The sequence below is a fragment of the Mobula birostris genome, chromosome 6 (genome assembly GCF_030028105.1).
Source record: "Mobula birostris isolate sMobBir1 chromosome 6, sMobBir1.hap1, whole genome shotgun sequence".
NCBI classification, from domain to species: Eukaryota; Metazoa; Chordata; class Chondrichthyes; order Myliobatiformes; family Myliobatidae; genus Mobula; species Mobula birostris.
The window spans coordinates 10153486-10171255 of NC_092375.1; the positions used below are offsets into that span (position 1 = coordinate 10153486).

Genomic DNA, 17770 nt, shown 5'->3' on the forward strand with positions numbered 1-17770 from the left:
TCGACGTTTCAGGCCGAGACCCTTCGTCAGGACTAGTATAAGTGGGTATTCAATGGTCAGCATGGATTTTGAGCCAAAGGACCTGCTTCCATGCCACACCACCCTGCAAGTCTGTTCTTGGAAAGGTTTTCAACAGAGTCAGTGAACACTGAGGACCTTGGTGAGTGTATGAAAGGCAGTGAAACTTAGGTTCTGAAAGATCTAGATCTAGACACAGGCCAATAAAGCTGACAGATCCCTCATGTTGATACTGTGCCAGCCAATGGCCAGAGTGAGATTCTGCCCCTCCCCCACCCACTTTCAAATCTCTTACTGTCTCTTCTTTCAGTCAGTCCTGACGAAGGGTCTCGGCCCAAAACGTCGACTGTACCTCCTCCTATAGATGCTGTCTGGCCTGCTGCGTTCACCAGCCTTTTTTATGTGTGTTTCTTCCTCAAAATCTGCTTTGGAGTGGTCACTGGCCTGAAATCTTACATCTGACCACTGGAGGGCAGCAGAGCACCACACAAGGCAAGATTTATTTACTTGGAGATACTGGACGGAACAGTCCCAACAAGTCACACTACTCAGCAACCCCACCCACTTAAGCCTGGCCTATTCACAGGACAATTTACAGTTTGCCTTTGGAATGTGGGAGGAAACTCGTGCATTCACGGATAAGACGTATAAACTCCGGCATCGGGATTGAACTCTAAGCCCAAGCTGTAGGAGTGTGGAGCTAACCTCTATGTTACCAAAGCCCAGTCTCTAAGATATTAAGATACAGGGGCAGAATTAGGCCAATCAGCCCATTGAGCCTGCTCCACCGTTTGATCATGACTGAATTTTTTCAACCCCACTTTCCCAAGGAAGAGGTACAGGACCCTGAAGAACCACACTCAAAATTCTAGGAAGTTTCTTCCCCTCTACCATCGGATTTTGAATGATTCATGAACCCATGTGTGCTACTTCACTATTCCTCTTTTGCACTATTTACTTAAGGTATCTTACAGCAATGTGTTACACCTGCACTGTACTGCTGCCACAAAACAGCATATTACATGACTTAGGTCATTGATATCAACCCGATTCTAATTCTGAATCTCTGCTTTAAATCCACCCAGTGACTTGCCTCCTCAGCCCTCTGTGATAGTTAATTCCACAGATTCACCACTCTCTGGCTGAAGATGTTCCTGCTCAGCACAGATCAGTAAACACCACTGTCTCAGAAGCCCAAAAGCTCAGAACATCAGCAGAATCTGTGTTTTCAGGTGAGATGGCAGAATGACTTTTCACCCGGGGAGCATAGCGCATTCATAAATCTGTCTTCAACGCTGCTTGCAAGGAAAATGCCTGCAGGCTTTTCAGCTTGCTCTAGAAGAGATGGTTGGGAGAAATCCCATTAAACAGGTCCCTGCAGAATGTTGTGGAAAGTTCAGCCCAGCCTTCCCAAAGTTCTCACTACCTCAGCAAAAGAGCTAACATAATCAAAGACCTACACCCTGGCCAGACCTACCTTCTTCTACCCCATCCTTTCAGATAGAAGATATAAAATCCTGAAAGTGCATACCACTGGGCTGAAGGATAGTTTCTATCCCACTGTTATGAGTTTCCAGTACAACAAGAAGGACTTCTGACCTCATGATCTCTCTCATTATGGCCTTGCACTTTATTGTCTGCCTGCATTGCGCTTTCTCTGTAGCTGTTGTAACTGTGACATAGTCACTGGAGAGACACTTAAACTAGTGGATATAGAAGTGTTTTATTCAGCGATAACAAGCAAAGGCATTATACTGAGAAACTCTAGGAGGAAGAGGCCTCCTAACCCAATATTACATGACTTTTTATATGCTAAATATCGGGACGATTCTACAGGTATAAAGCATCTACATTACTTCCTTGAACCTTGAACTTCGACATATAGTTTTCACACACCTCCTTCTTCACACCCACATGCCCGACGCTGAAAATGAATGTAAATCGCCATTGACTCTGGGCTGCAGTTTTTGCATATGCAGGCATTTGAGGTCTAGTTGCTCTGAGCTGTGTTTTAAATCCAATCTACAATCCACATTCAAATCTGAAGAATTGTTGCTGGTGAAGTTAATATTTGCTATATAGCCTAACTCCAGAAAAACACCCTAACACTGCCATGGGCATAGAAAAATACAGCACACAATCAGGCCCTTCAGCCCATCTAGTACATTCTGAACCCATTTAATCTGCCTGCTCCCATCGATTTGCACCCGGGTTACAGCCCTCCATTGTCCTACCATTCATGTACCAATCCAAACTTCCCTTAAACATTGAAATAGAGCTTGCATTCAGACCCTCATGACCCTTTGAGTGAAGAAGTTTCTCCTTGGGTTCCTCTTAAATTTTTCACCTTTCACCCTGTTTGCATTTATCCTATCTATATTTTGTATACCTCTATCAAATCTCCTCTCAATCTTGTGTGTTCCAAAATAAAGTCCTTAGCTATTCAATCTTTCCATCTAATTCAGGTCATCCAGTTCTGCAACATCCTTGTAAGTTTCCTCTGTAGTCTTTCAATATTTATTGTAGGTAGGTGATCAAAACTGCACACAATATTCTGGATTAGGCCTCATCAATGCGTCACTCAACTTTAACATAACATCCCAACTCCTGTACTCAATATTTTGATTATGAAGGTCAAAGAGGCAAAAGTTTTCTTTACAACCTTATCCAGCTTGAGCTGCCTTAATGACTATCGCCCGGTAGCACTCACATTTACAGTGATGAAATACTTTGAAAATTTGGTCATGACTAGACTGAACTCCTGCTTCAGCAAGGACCTGGACCCATTGCAATTTGTCTATTGTCACAACAGGTCAACGACAGACGCAATCTCAATTACTCTTCACAGGGCTTTAGGCCACTTAGACAACACAAACACCCGTGTCAGGATGCTGTTCATCAACTATAGCTCAGCATTTATCACCATCATTCCCACAATCCTGACTGAGACATTGCAGAACCTGGGCCTCTGTACCTCCTTCTGCAATTGGATCCTCAACTTCTTAACCAGAAGACCACGATCTGTGCAAATTGGTAATAACATCTCCTCCTCGCTGATGATCAACACTGGTGCACTTCAGGGGTGCGTGCTTAGCCCACTGCTCTACTCTCACTATACCCATGAGAGTAGGAATAGCTCAAATAACTTCTATAAATTTGCTGATGATCAACCATTGTTGGTAAAATCTGAGGTGGTGAGGAGAGGGTGTTCAGGAGTCAGATATGCCAACTAGTGGAGTGGTGCCCCAGCAACAACCTGGTACTCAACGTCAGTAAGACAAAAGAGCGGCTTATGGACTTCAGAAAGGGTAAGACAAAGGAACACATACCAATCCTCTTTTGGATCCACCGCCGCGCCGACATGGGTCACCAGCAGCTCTACTGGTCTCACCCCCGAAAATTCGGACAGGGCTCCCGCTCCTGCCGCGTGTGCGTGAACCGTCACGAACTGATCCGGAGGTATGGTCTGAACATGTGCCGGCAATGCTTTCGACAGTACACCAAGGACACCGGCTTCGTCAGGTTGGACTACATTACGAATGGAGCAAGACTGCAATGAGGGAAAAGGACTCTGGCGTACTCAGCTGTGATGATCTGACAAGCGAATGTTCTGTAATGCTCCGATTTTGTAAACAAAGTTCCTTCTTGTTAAAAAAAAAAGAAGTGGAGAGTGAGCAGTTTCAAGTTCCTGGGTGTCAAGATCTCTGAGGATCTAACCTGGTCCCAACATATCGATGTAGTTATAAAGAAGGCAAGACGGTGGCTATACTTTATTAGGAGTTTGAAGAGATTTGGTATGTCAACAAATACACTCAAAATCTTCTATAGATGTACCATGGAGAGCATTCTGACAGGCGAGGAGGAGATGTTATCACCAAATCCGCACAGATTGTGGTCTTCCGGTTTGGAAGTCAAGGATCCAATTGCAAGGGGAGGTACAGAGGCCCAGGTTCTGCAAGTTCTCAATCAGGATTGTGGGAATGATGGCATTAAATGCTGAGCCATAATGGATGAACAGCATCCTGACATATGCGTTTGTGTTGTCCAGGTGATCTAAAGCCGTGTGAAGAGCAATTGAGATTGCATCTGCCGTTGAGCTATTGTTGACCTACTGTCTGGTATGGAGGGGCTACTGCACAGGACCAAAAGAAGCTGCAGAGGATTATAAATTTAATTGGCTTCATCTTGGGTACTAGCCTACAAAGCACCCAGGACATCTTCAGAGAGTGGTATCTCAGAAAGGCAGCATCCATTATTAAGGACCTCCAGCACCCAGGGCATGCCCTTTTCTCACTGTTACCATTGGGTAGGAGGTACAAAAGCCTGAAGGCACACACTCAGTGATTCAGGAACAGCTTCTTCCCCTCTGTCATCCGATTCCTAAATGGACATTGAACCTTTGGACACTACCTCACTTCTTTAATATATATTATTTTTTTTTGTGCACAATTCTTAATCTATTCAATTTATGTATCCAGTAATTTATTTATTACTTGTTTGTTTATTATTATTATTGTTGTTGTTTTTCCTGTATTTTTTTTCTTCTATATTATGTATTGCCTTGTACTGTCGCTGCTAAGTTAACAATCACACATCACATGCTGGTGATAAGAGACCTGATTCTGATGACCTGTGCCCCAATATTCAATGAATTATGGACCTGTATTCTCAGATCCTTTGGTTCTTCCACACTTCCTCAATGCCCAATCATTCACTGTGTAAGACCTGCCTTGGTTGGTTCTACTGAAGTACAGAACCTTACACTTGTCTGTATTAGATTCCATCTGCTATTTTTCAGCCCATTTTCCAGCTCATCCAGATCCCACTGCAAGTTCTGATAGTCTTCCTTGCTGTCCACTACACCCCCAATCATGGTGTCTTCTGCAAAGTTGCTGTTCCATTTAACTACATTATCATTCAGATTATTGATATAGACTACAAACAATACGCACAACACTGATTCCTGTGGGTCACCATTAGTCACAGGCCTCTAGTCAGAGAGGCAACCATCCACTACCGCTCTCTGACCACAAAGTCAATGTCTAATCTAATTTACTACCTCATCCTGAATGTCGAGCAACTGAATATTTGACCAACCTTGTCAAATGCCTTGCTAAAGTCCATGTAGGCAACATCCACTGCCTTACCTTCACCAACTTTCCTCGTAACATCCTCAAAAAAACTCAATAAAATTGGTTAACTCGAGCTGCTGCACTCAAAGCCATGCAGACTATCCTTAATAATTTATGTCTAACCAAATACTCATTTATCCGCTTCCTTAGAATACTTTTCAATAACTTTCTCCTAACTGAAGCCATGCTCACCTACCTATAGTTTATAGTTTCCCGGTTTATTTTTAGATCCTTTCTTGTACAGTGGAGCAACATTGGTGATCCTCCAATCCTCTGGTACCTCACCTGCCACTATAGATGATTTAAATATCTCTACTAGGGCCCCAGCAATTTTTGGACTTGCCTCCCACAGGGTCTGAGGGAACAACTTGTCAGACCCTGGGGGATTTGTCCACCCTAATTTGCCTCAAGACAGCAAACACCTCCTCCTCTAAGCTGTCTGTGTCCATGACCTTGCTACTGCTTTGCTTCACTTCTGTAGACTCATTGTCTGTCTCCTGAGTAAATACAGATGCAAAAAAATCCATTTAAGATTTCCCCCATCTCTCTAGGCTCCACACAGAGACTACCATTCTGTGGCAACAAATTTCACAGATTCACCACTCTCTGGCTAAAGAAATTCCTCCCCATAACCATTCTAAATGGACATCTCCCTATTCTGAGTCTGTGTCCTCTGGTCCTAAACTCTCCCACCACAGGAAAAATCCTCTCTGTATCCACTCCATCGAGGCTTTTCAACATTTGATAGGGCTCAATGAGATCCCCCCTCATTCTTCTGAGTTCCAGTGAGTACAGGCCCAGAGCCATCTCTCGGTCCTCATTTGGTAGCCCTTTCATTCCCGGAATCATTCTCGTGAACTACCAATGACAGCACATCGTTTCTTAGATAATGGGCCCAAAACTGCTCATAATACTCCAAGTGAGGCCTCCCCAGTGCCTTATAAAGCCTCAAAATAACATGCTTGCTTTTTCTAGTTCTCTTGAAATGAATGCTAACATCACATTTGCCTCCCTCACCACAGACTCAACATGCAAATTAACCCGCACAAGGACTCCAAAGTCTCTTTGCAGGATTTTAGAATTTTCTCTCCATTTAGAAAACAGTCTGCACTTTTATTTCTTCCACAATCAGAATTAGAATCAGAATCAGGTTTATTATCACCGGCATGTGTCGTGAAATTTGTTAACTTAGCAGCAGCAGTTCAATGCAATACATAGTATAGAAAAATATAATAAAAACAAATAATAAATAAAATAAAATAATAACAATAATAAATAGACAAATAAATAAATAAATTACAATATATGTACATTGAATAGACTTTAAAAATGTGCAAAAAACAGAAACACTGTACATTAAAAAAAAGTGAGGTAGTGTCCAAGGGTTCAATGTCTATTTAGGAATCGGACGGCAGAGGGGAAGAAGCTGTTCATGAATCACTGAGTGTGTGACTTAAGGCTTCTCTATCTCCTACCTGATGGTAACAGTGAGAAAAGGGCATGCTCTGGATGCTGGAGGTCCTTAATAATGGATGCTGCCTTACTGAGACACCTCTCTCTAAAGATGTCCTCGGTACTTTGTAGGCTAGTACCCAAGATGGAGCTGACTAGATTTACAACCTTCTGCAGCTTCTTTCAGCCTTGTGCAGTAGCACCCCCACCCCCCCCACCCCTGTACCAGACAGTGATGCAGCCTGTCAGAATGCTCTCCACGGTACATCTATAGAAGTTTTTGACTGTATTTGTTGACATGCCAAATCTCTTCAAACTCCTAATGAAGTATAGCTGCTGTGTTGCCTTCTTTATAACTACATCATATGTTGGGACCAGGTTAGATCCTCAGAGATCTTGACACCCAGGAACTTGAAACTGCTCACTCTCTCCACTTCTGATCCCCCTATGAGGACTGGTATGTGTTCCTTTGTCTTACTCTTTCTGAAGTCCACAATCAGCTCTTCTATCTTCCTGACGTTGAGTACCAGGCTGTTGCTCCACTAGTTGACATATCTCACTCCTGTACTTCCTCTTGTCATCACCTGAGGTTCTACCAACAATGGTTGTATCATCAGCAAGTTTTAAAAAAAGTACATGACCACACACTACCTGACGCTGTGTTCCATCTGCCACTTCTTTGTCCTGTTTCCTAATCTGTCTAAGTCTTTGTGAAACCTTCTTGCTTCCTCAACACTACTTTGTATCATCGACAGACTTTGCCACAAAGCTATCAAGTTTGTCATCCAAATCATTGACCTCTCTATAACATAAAAAGGAGTGGTCCCAACACAGACCCCCGTGGAACACCAATAGTCACCGGCAGCCATACAGAAGTGGTTCCCTTTATTCCCACTCTTTGCCTCCTGCTAATCAGCCAATGCTCTATCCATGTCCCTTAACTTGTTAAGCAGCCTCATGTGTGGCATCTTGTCAATGGCCTTTTTGAAACTATACGTACACAACATCAACTGATTCTCCTTTGACTATCCTGCTTGTTATTTCTTCAAAGAATTCCAACAGATTTTTCAGACAAGATTTTCCTTTGAGGAAACCATGCTGACTAAAGCCTATTTTATTAAATGTCTCCAAGTACTCCGAAACCACGTCCTTAATAATCGACTCCAACACCTTCCCAGCCACTGAGGTCAGACTAACTAGCCTATAGTTTCTATTCTTCTGCTTCTCTCCTTTTTTGCAGAGTGGAGTGACATTTGCAATTTTCCAGTCCTACAGAATCATGCCAGGAACTATTGATTCTTGAAATCTTACTTCCACAATCTCTTCACCCACCTCTTTCAGAACCTTGGTTTGTAGACCATCTTGTCCTGGTGATTTACCTACCTTCAAACCTTTCAGTTTCCCAATGACATTCTCCCTAGTAATGGTAATTTCACTCCCTTCTGCCCCCTGACATTCTGGAAATTCCAGCATACTGCTCGCAGCTCCCACAGTGAAGACCGATGCAAAATACTTGTTTTGTTTGTGCACCATTTTTTGTCCCCCATTATTATCTCTCTAGCATCATTTTCCAGCAGTCTGTTATCTACCCTCACCTCCCTTTTACTCTTTTTCTTTCTGAAGTAACTTTTGGTATCTTCTTTAATACTATTGGCTAATTTATCTTTGTATTCCATCTTTTCCATTTTTAGTTGCTTTCCATTGTTTTTAAGAGCTTCCCAATCCTCTAACTTACCAATAATTTTTGCTGTATCATATGCAATCTCTGGTTTTCAGGTTGGCTTTGGCTTCTCTTATCAGCCAGTGTTGCATCATACTGTTATTAGAATACTTCTTTGGGATGTATCTATCCTGTGCCTTCCGGATTACTGCCAGAAATTCCAGCCATTGCTGCTCTGCCATCATTCCTGCAAGGGTCCCATTCCAATTAACTTTGGCCATTTTCTCTCTCATGTCTCTGAAATTCCCTTTACTCACTGTAATACCAATACATTTGACTTTAGCTTCTCTCTCTCAAATAGGAGGATGAATTCTATCATATTACGATCACTGACTCCACAGGGTTCCTTTACCTTAAGCTCTCTAATCAATTCCAGTTTATTGCACAACATTTCCAGTTTAAGATGGCGCTGCTGAAGGCACATGACAAATTACTGGTGTTTCTTTTTTTGTGGCTGCCTGTAAGGAAATGAATCTCAAGATTGTACAATGCATACATTCTTTGATAATAAATATACTTTGTACATTTGTACCCAATCCTGAACAGCTGACTCTCTAGTGGGCTCAACCACAAGCTGCTCTAAAAAGTCATCTTGTGGCCATTCTACAAGATATCCCCTCTTGTGATCCAGCAACAACCTAATTTTCCCAATCTACCGGCATATCGAAATCCCCCAGAACTATCATAATATTGACCTTTTAACATGAATTTTCTACAATTGTAATTTGTAGCACACTTCCTGGCTACTGTTTGCCGCTCTGTATGTACCTGCCATTAGGGTCTTGTAACCCTTGCAGTTTTTTAGCTCTACCCTCAAGGATTCTACACTCTTGGATCCTATGTTACCTCTTCCTAATGATTTAATTTACTTTTTCCCCACAGAGCCATCCCACCCCCTTTACCTTCCTGTCTGTCCTTTCAATACAATATGTCACCTTGGACGTTAAGCTCCAACTACAATTTTCTTTTTTCCACAACTCTGTGATGCCCACAACACCATACCTGCCAATTTCTATATCTGTTGGAAGTTCATCAACCTTATTCCTTACACTGCGTGCATTTAAATATAACTCATTCAGTCCTGTATCATCACCCTTTTCGATTTTGTCCCCTTTTTACTTTGTAACTCTTCCTGTTGACTGTATTTGCCTTATCATCAGCCTCCCTTTGCTAGCAGTCTCGCCACCCACTGCCTCAGTTTGTAAACCAACTGCCCCATTCTCAGCTCTATCACACAAGTTCCCACCCCCTTGCCAAATTAGTTTAAACATTCCTGAACAGCTCTAGGAATCCTGCCTGCAAGGATATTGGTTCTCCTCAGGTTCAGATGTAACCCATCCCTTTTGTAAAAGTCATACCTTCTGCAGAAGAGATCTCAATGATCCACAAATCTGAACTCCTGCCCCCTGCACCAGTTCCTCAGCCACACAATTATCTCCCAATTGCTCCTATTCTTACCTTCATTGGTGCATGGCATGGGCAGAAATCCAGAGATTACTACCCGGTTGTCCTGCTTTTCAGCTTTCTACCTAGCTCCCTAAAGTCTTTCTTCAGTACCCCTTTGCCTTTCCTATGTCATTGGAACCAATATGTACCAAGACTTCTGGCTGCTCTCCTTCCCCCGTTAGAATGCCGTTGACCCAATCTGAGACATCCCTAACCCTGGCACCTGGGAGACCAGAAGACATAAGATATAGGAGCAGAATTAAGCCATTTGCTCTGCCGTTTCATTATGGCTGATGCAATTTTCCTCACAGACTCAGTCCCCTGCCTTCTCCCCATGTCCCTTCATGCCCTGATCAATCAAGATCTATCAACCTCTATCTTAAATATACATAAGGACCTGGTCTCCACAGCTGCCTGTGCAAAGAATTAGACCATAAGACAAAGGAGCAAAAGTTGGCCATTCGGCCCATTGAGTCTGCTCCGCCATTTTATCATGAGCTGATCCATTCTCTCACTCCCTTGCCTTCTCACCATAACCTTTGATGCCCTGGCTACTCAGATACCTATCAATCTCTGCCTTAAGTACACCCAATGACTTGGCTTCCACTGCTGCCCGTGGCAACAAATTCAATAGATTCACCACCCTCTGGCTAAAAAAAAATTCCTCACATCTCTGTTCTGAATGGGCGCTCTTCAATCCTTATGTCATGCCCTCTCGTACTAGACTCCCCCATCATGGGAAACAACTTTGCCACATCCACTCTGTCCATGCCTTTCAATATTTGAAATGTTTCTGTGAGATCCCCCCTCATTCTTCTAAACTCCAATGAATACAGTCCAATAGCAGACAAACGTTCCTCATATGTTAACCCGCTCATTCCCGGAATCATTCTAGTGAATCTTCTCTGTACCCTGTCAAATGTCAGCAGATCCTTTCTTAAATAAGGCGCCCAAAACTGCCCACAGTACTCCAAGTGAGGTCTTACCAGCACCTTATAGAGTCTCAACATCACATCATTGCTCCTATACTCTATTCGTCTAGAAATGAGTGCCAACATTGCATTCGCCTTCTTCACTACTGACTCAACCTGGAGGTTAACCTTAAGGGTATCCTGTACGAGGACTCCCAAGTCCCGTTGCATCTCAGAACTTTGAATTCTTTCTCCATTTAAATAATAGTCTGCCCGTTTATTTCTTCTGCCAAAGTGCATAACCATACACTCTCCAACATTGAATTTCATTTGCCACTTCTTTGCCCATTCTTCCAATCCATCCAAGTCTCTCTGCAGACTCTCTGTTTCCTCAGCACTACTGGCCCCTCCACCTATCTTTGTATCATCAGCAAACTTAGTCACAAAGCCACCTATTCCATAATCCAAATCGTTGATGTACAACGTAAAAAGAAGCCGCCCCAACGCGGACCCCTGTGGAACACCACTGGTAACCGGTGCCAACCAGAATAGGATCCCTTTATTCCCACTCTCTGCTTCCTGCCAATCAGCCAACACTCTATCCACGTCTGTCACTTTCCCGTAATTCCATGCACTGTTATCTTGTTAAGCAGCCTCATGTGTGGCACCTTGTCAAAATTCCATAGCTTCACTATCCTCTGGCTAAAACATTCCATCCATCCTATTGCATCCACAGAATTTCATCTTTATTCCTCTAACTATGGAATCTACCATCACCTCTGCAGCTCTCTTCACCCCTCTTCTCCTCTGCGCCACAGTACCAGACTCAGTGCCAGAGACCCTGTTGCTGCAGCTCTCCCTGCTAGGTCACCCCCCTCAACAGTGTCCAAAATGGTATACTGACCACCATTTCCCCTCCTTCTCCTGACAGTCACCCAGTTAACAGCCTCCTACAAACTAGGAGTGACTACCACTTTGTAGCTCATATCTATCAGTTCCGCAGTCTCCTATCTGAGTTGAATGTTATCGGGCTGTCGATCCAGTTCCATAACACATTCTCTGAGGAGCTGCAGCTCAGTGCACCTGGTGCAGATGTGGTTATCAGTGAGGCTGTAGATCTCCCAGAATTCCCATATCTTACACAAAGCGTATAACACTGCCCCTGAAGTCATTCTCACTATAACTATGTCCTATCGGACAAGAAATCAAAAATAAAGAAGAAGAAACTTATCAGATATTTACATTGCCCAAGCCTGATGAGCCAAAGTCAAAGCCTCCCCAATCTAACACTGGCTCACTCACACAATGGCCACTCCGCTTGTCCCTGCCTTACTTCTATCTGTTCTTGCAAATAAATTCCGTACACTGATTGGCTGCAGTTCATTCTCTGAAAACTGTCTCAAAGCGCAGATTTTTTAATCTTAAATTGTGGACTTGTGAAACCACCTCTCCTTCTCATGCTCCAGTTCACCGATTGACCGCCAAGTCTCACCAGTGACTTGTACAGTAGTCACCATGAACACTATTGATTTTAGGTTGGGATTATAAAGAGTAAAGATTTTGTAAAAATTAGCTTTATTTGTCACAAATTAATCAAAACATAATCATCATTTGTGTTAGTGACCTATACTTTTCGAGATGTGCTGAAGGAAGCCCACAAGTGTCAGCATATTTTCAGAATCAATGCAGCTTGTCGATAACTCACTAACACTAACCCATACTTCTTGGGAATGTGGGAGGAAACCAGAGCACCTGGAGGAAACTCATGTAGTAATGAGGAGAATGTACTCCCTCCTTGTGGACAGTGGTGGGAGTTGAATCCTTATTGGTGATCACTGGAGCTGTCAAGTGATGTGCCACTGTTATGTTCAGCTCTTCAACGCGGTAGAAAATTCAGGGCAAGGAGCCAGTTGTTAAATGTTTGTTTCTGGGGCATAGTCTGGTGAATAATCTTCCACAGGGATAGAGTCCTAGAACAGAAACAGGCCACTCAGCCTATCTAATCATTGAGTCACAGAGCACCACAGCTGAGAAACAGGCCGGCAGCATCTATGGAAATGAGTATAGTCAATGTTTCAGGCCGAGACCCTTCATCAGGACTATTCTATTCTGCCTAGTCCCACTTACCTGCACCTGGTCCGCACCCCTCCCGTCAATGTACTTATCCAAACTCCTCTTAAATATTGAAATTGACTCCGCATTCACCACCTCCATTGGCAGCTTGTTCCACACTCTCACCATCTTCTGAGTGAAAAAGCTCCCCCTCAGGTTCCCCTTAAATATTTTACCTTACACTCTTAGCCTATGACCTCCAGTTCTAGTCTCACCCTGTGTCAGTGGAAAAAGCCAGCCTGTATTTACCCCATCTATACTCCTCATGCTGGTTTCACCATTTGCCTAGACCCATCTACCTGCACCTGGATCTGGACCAGGAGGTTTCATAATTGCATTGTAGTTAAATAACCTAGTGTCTCTTGACTTCTAATCTCTATGACTTTGATAAGAATGCAGGTCAATATCGGTTTTCCTCCCATTCTATTCATTCCTGAATAACACTCATTACTATCCTTGCCACTCAGTTAAATTCAAAGTTCAAAGTAAATTTATGATCAAACCACATCTATATCACCATATACGATCCTGAGATTCATTTTCTTATGGGCATTCACAGTAAAACAAAGAGATACAATAGAATCAAGGAAGGAAGAAAACTGAACATAACAGTGGCGTATCACTTGCGAAGAAATTTTTTAGTCAGAGGGTGGTGAATCTATGGAATTGGTTGCCATGGGCAGCAGTGGAGGCCAAGTCATTGGGTGTATTTAAGGCAGAGATTGATAGGTATCTGAGTAGCCAGGGCATCAAAGGTTATGGTGAGAAGGCGGGGGAGTGGGACTAAATGGGAGAATGGATCAGCTCATGATAGAATGGCGGAGCAGACTCGATGGGCTGAATGGCCGACTTCTGCTCCTTTGTCTTATGGTCTAAGTACAAGAGCTGATAAGTGAAAGAAGACAAACTGAGCAAATATGAAAATAAATAAATAATACCGAGAACATGAGTCATGGAGTTCTTGAAAGTGAGTCCATAGGTTGTGTTCAGTGATCAGATCATTGTTCAGGTGAGTGAACTTATTCATGCAGGTTCAGAAGCTTGGAGGTTGAAGTGTAGTAACGGTTCCTGAGTACCACGCACAAACTGGAGGAACTCAGCAGGCCAGGCAGCATCTGTAGCATCTATAAACCGATGATTTTTTTGGGCTAAGACCCTTCATCAGCACTGGATAGAAAGATGACAAGTTAGAGCAAGAAGATGAGGGGAGGGGAGGAAGAAGTATAAGGTAGTAGGTGATAGGTGAAACTGGGAAAGGGGAAGGGCTGAACTAAAGAGCTGGGAAGTCAACTGGTGTAAGAGATACAGGGCTGGAGAAGGAGACTCTGAAAGATGAGGGTAGAAGACTATGGAAGAAAGAAAGGAGGAGAAACACCAGAAGGAGGTGATGGGCAGGTAAGGAGATAAGGTGACAGAGGAAAACAGGAATGGGGGAATGGTGAATGGGGGGCAATTACTGGAAGTTCGAGAAGCTGAGGTTCATGCCATCAGGTTGGAGGTTACCCAAACAGAAAATAAGGTGTTGCTCCTGTAAGGGGTTTCTTCTTTTATGTTACTGCGTAGTCTGATTAAAATGGTTTCTTTGTTATGTTAAATGTTGAGAAAGTCTCCAGCTGGCACTTTGCTTGGGTTATAACAGATAACAGATGTACGATCAGCCAATGGGTATCCATGGTATTTTTTCTTGGGGTGATATGCTGTCTCATATGGCTGGGAACCAGGGGCTTTTGGCAGGGAGTTGGAGGAGAGACTGTGAGGACGACGGATGTGCGGGGAAATCTCAGGTTGACCACTCCTGGTGGTCCCGAGCTGCGAGTCGACGGGGTCAGAGTGGTCCCGAAGATGTCACCGAGCTCCAACGTGTGCGTGAAGGAATTGAACTCTGATAAGTGTGGCGTCTTTTCCACTCCTTTTTTGTATTGAACTTCTATTAATCTCATAGACTTAGTAATATCTATAAAGTGTAATTGGTAAAACATACATTGTGTGCTGGCTGACGATTGATGTTTGAAGCTGGATCAGGTGGCATTGGTACAGCAACTGACACAACCAGGAGACAAGGTGGGCAGCGGATGGGGTTTCCCCGAGATAAATACGAGTCAATATAGCTGAGCGTTACACTCCTCCAACCTGAACGTGGCCTCACTGTATCTGTAGAGGAGGCCATTGACTGACATGTTGGAATGGGAATGGAAAGTAGAATTGAATTGGGTGGGGCCGCCTGGTGGCGCAATGACATCAGCGCCGGACTCTGGAATGGAGGCTCCCGGGTTCAAACCCAGTCGGGGCCACTCGCGAGTACGTTTTCCATCCGTGCTGGGCTGAGTGTCGAGATCGCAACTCAACCTCGTAAAATAAAGGGAAAATACTGCGAAGTGTCCATGTGAGGAGTGGCGTGCCACACAGTCTCTCTCTCTCGCTCCGCACTTTGTAAAGGCATGAAAAAGACATCGTCCCACCAACATCGCACACGCACGCACGCAGACGCACACGCACGCATGCACATGCCAAAAAAAAGAATTGAATTGGGTGGCCACTGGGAAATCCTGCTTTTTCTGGTGGACGGAGAATACATGCTCGCAAAGCGGGCTCCCAATCTACATTGGGTCTCACCAATACAGAGGAGGCCACACTGGAAGCATCGGATACAGTAGATGACCTCAAAAGAATCACAGGCGAAGTGTCTCCTCACTTGGAAAGGCCCTGAATGGTAATGAGGGTGGAGGTGTAGGGGCACGTGTAGCAATTGAGCTGATTGCAAAGGTAAGTACCAAGAGGATCACTGGGGAAGGATGAATGTACAAGGGAGTTGCATAGGGGGCAATCCCTGTGGAGAAGAGGGCATGGCCTGGTGCAGGTCCTTCATTATGGACACTGCTTTCTTATGGGAGCACTACTTGTAGATGTGCTCAGACATCCCACTTCTCCCAGAAGTTCCGGGAGTCTCCCGCATACGAATAGTGGCTCCCTGATGCCAGCAAATTATATACAATATCACGGAAATCAATTTTTTTGAGAGCCAGCGAGTGAGAGAAAGCAAGTGAGACTGCGAGAGGGAAAGTGAGAGAGAAAGCCAGCGAGAGCATGAGAGAGAAAGCAAGCGAGAGCGCGAGAGAGAGCACGAGAGAGAGCATGAGAGCGCGCCATGGCAGAGTGTTCCAAAAAAGAGAAAGTATAAAATGTACCTCACCCCAGACTACACTAAAGTGTACCCCTGCTTAATAGGGGTCAAAAATAATGACAGTGTTGCTCACTGCACTGTTTGCAACAGTGACTTTTCTATTGGTGGGTTAAAATGTAAAAGACATGTTGAGGTGAGTTTAACAGGTGTCATTCGTTTATTAGCATAGCTAACGTTATTTAAACTAGCTGGCCAGCTGCTAAGGAGTTACTCTATTGCAGACATTCCACCTCTCCCGGGAGTCTCCCGCAAATTGATGGTGCTACCTCCCTGAAATGAGTTTTTGCAGGGTGGGATGCCTGTGTGCTTAATGGTGGGGAGGGCTTTGCCTGTGATGGATTGGGCTATATCCATCACTTTTTGTATGCTTTCCATTCATTAGCATTAGTATATCTATACCAGCCTGTGATGCAATCATTCAGGATACTCCTACTGTGCGTATATAGAACTTTGTCAAAATTTTAGATGACATGTGAAATTTGCTCAAACTTCTAAAATAGTAGAGGAGCTTCTGTGCTTTTATTGAAATAGCACTCATGTGCTGAAACCAGGACAGATCTTCTGATGTTTTCATGTAAATTTTTTCAATGATATTGGTGCACTTCACCAGGGAATGGATGGTGTCCAGATGGCCTGCACCAAAATCAACTGCCAAACTACGTTAATCTAAAGAAACTTGACTCTTTTCCCTCAGTGTGAGCTTAGCTGGAAACTGTATAAACAGCCAGATGTTTATTGCTTTGCTGTTCTGAGTGTTTCATCCTCAGTGCCACTTAAGCACTGAAGAGTACACAAAACACATGTTGTTGAATCATTAAGTGTCAGTGCCAACTGTACTCTGGTGGGAGCTGAAGGAACAATGACATATTGTTTGGGATCTTGCTGCAGAATAATTTTCATCTGCAATTTTGTCTTCCTGCTCCCTTCCCACAAAAGTTCCATAAGACGTAAGATCAGAATTAGGCAATTCGGTCCACTGAGTCTTCTCTGCTATACCTTCATGGCTGATTTATTATCCCTGTCAACCCCATTCTCCCTGCTTTCTCCCTGTATCCTTGATGTTCTTACTAATCAAGAACCTTTGAACCTGTGCTTTAATTATACCCAATGACTTAGCTTCCTCAGCCGTCTGTGGCAATGAATTCCACAGATTCACCACCTTCTGGCTAAAGCATTTCCTCCTCATCTTTGTTTAAGGAAATGTCTCTATACCGAGGCTGTGGCCTCTGGTGCTAGACTTCCCTCATTATAGGAAATATTATCTCCATGTCCATGCTGTCTTGTTTCCTCTTCGCACTCTTAGAGCTGGATAACAGCTCTCCCAGTGCTGATAGATGTAACATTAGGTAACATGAAAGCTATGGATGGTGGTGAACTAAAGTTCAGCAGAACATCTAGGATACACTCAGATTCAGACCTTAAATAAACAAGACTGCACAAACAAAATCCAAAGCTGATGTCACAAACAGTAGTACTTGAAATGGAACTCCTATGATTGAGCACAGAGTGCTCAGCACAAGGTCTTTAAGTACGGACTTTCCATGAGGTATGTGGTGGGCAATAATTGACAGACTGAGTCTTAAAGGAACAGTGGCAGCTAACCGTACTCGAGGGAATGTCTGTTGCTGCTCAGTTGGAACCATGACACATTATTCTGTACTTCTTTGGGGAGGAATTAAGGAACTGAGCAATACTTTAAACTGGGAAGACACTAGTTGGAGTGTGAAGTCTATTTGTATTTATTTTCCACCTGTTGTACTGTATTTCTTTACACCTGCTCTGTTGCAGTAACCTGCAA

At 43.6% G+C, this 17770-nt stretch overlaps 1 protein-coding gene across 1 annotated transcript; it reads left to right on the top strand.

The window, feature by feature from the left end:
• The first annotated feature begins 3358 nt into the window (after positions 1 to 3358).
• On the top strand, positions 3359 to 3620 carry LOC140199723 (small ribosomal subunit protein uS14-like). The gene has a single exon (XM_072262201.1). It carries the CDS (start codon positions 3380 to 3382, stop codon positions 3575 to 3577), a length of 198 nt encoding a protein of 65 aa, XP_072118302.1. The 5' UTR covers positions 3359 to 3379; the 3' UTR covers positions 3578 to 3620.
• The last annotated feature ends 14150 nt before the right edge of the window (positions 3621 to 17770 follow it).

Excerpts from the sequence above, each read along its gene's own strand:
- LOC140199723 (XM_072262201.1), top strand. The coding sequence starts at position 3,380 with ATGGGTCACCAGCAGCTCTACTGGTCTCACCCCCGAAAATTCGGACAG.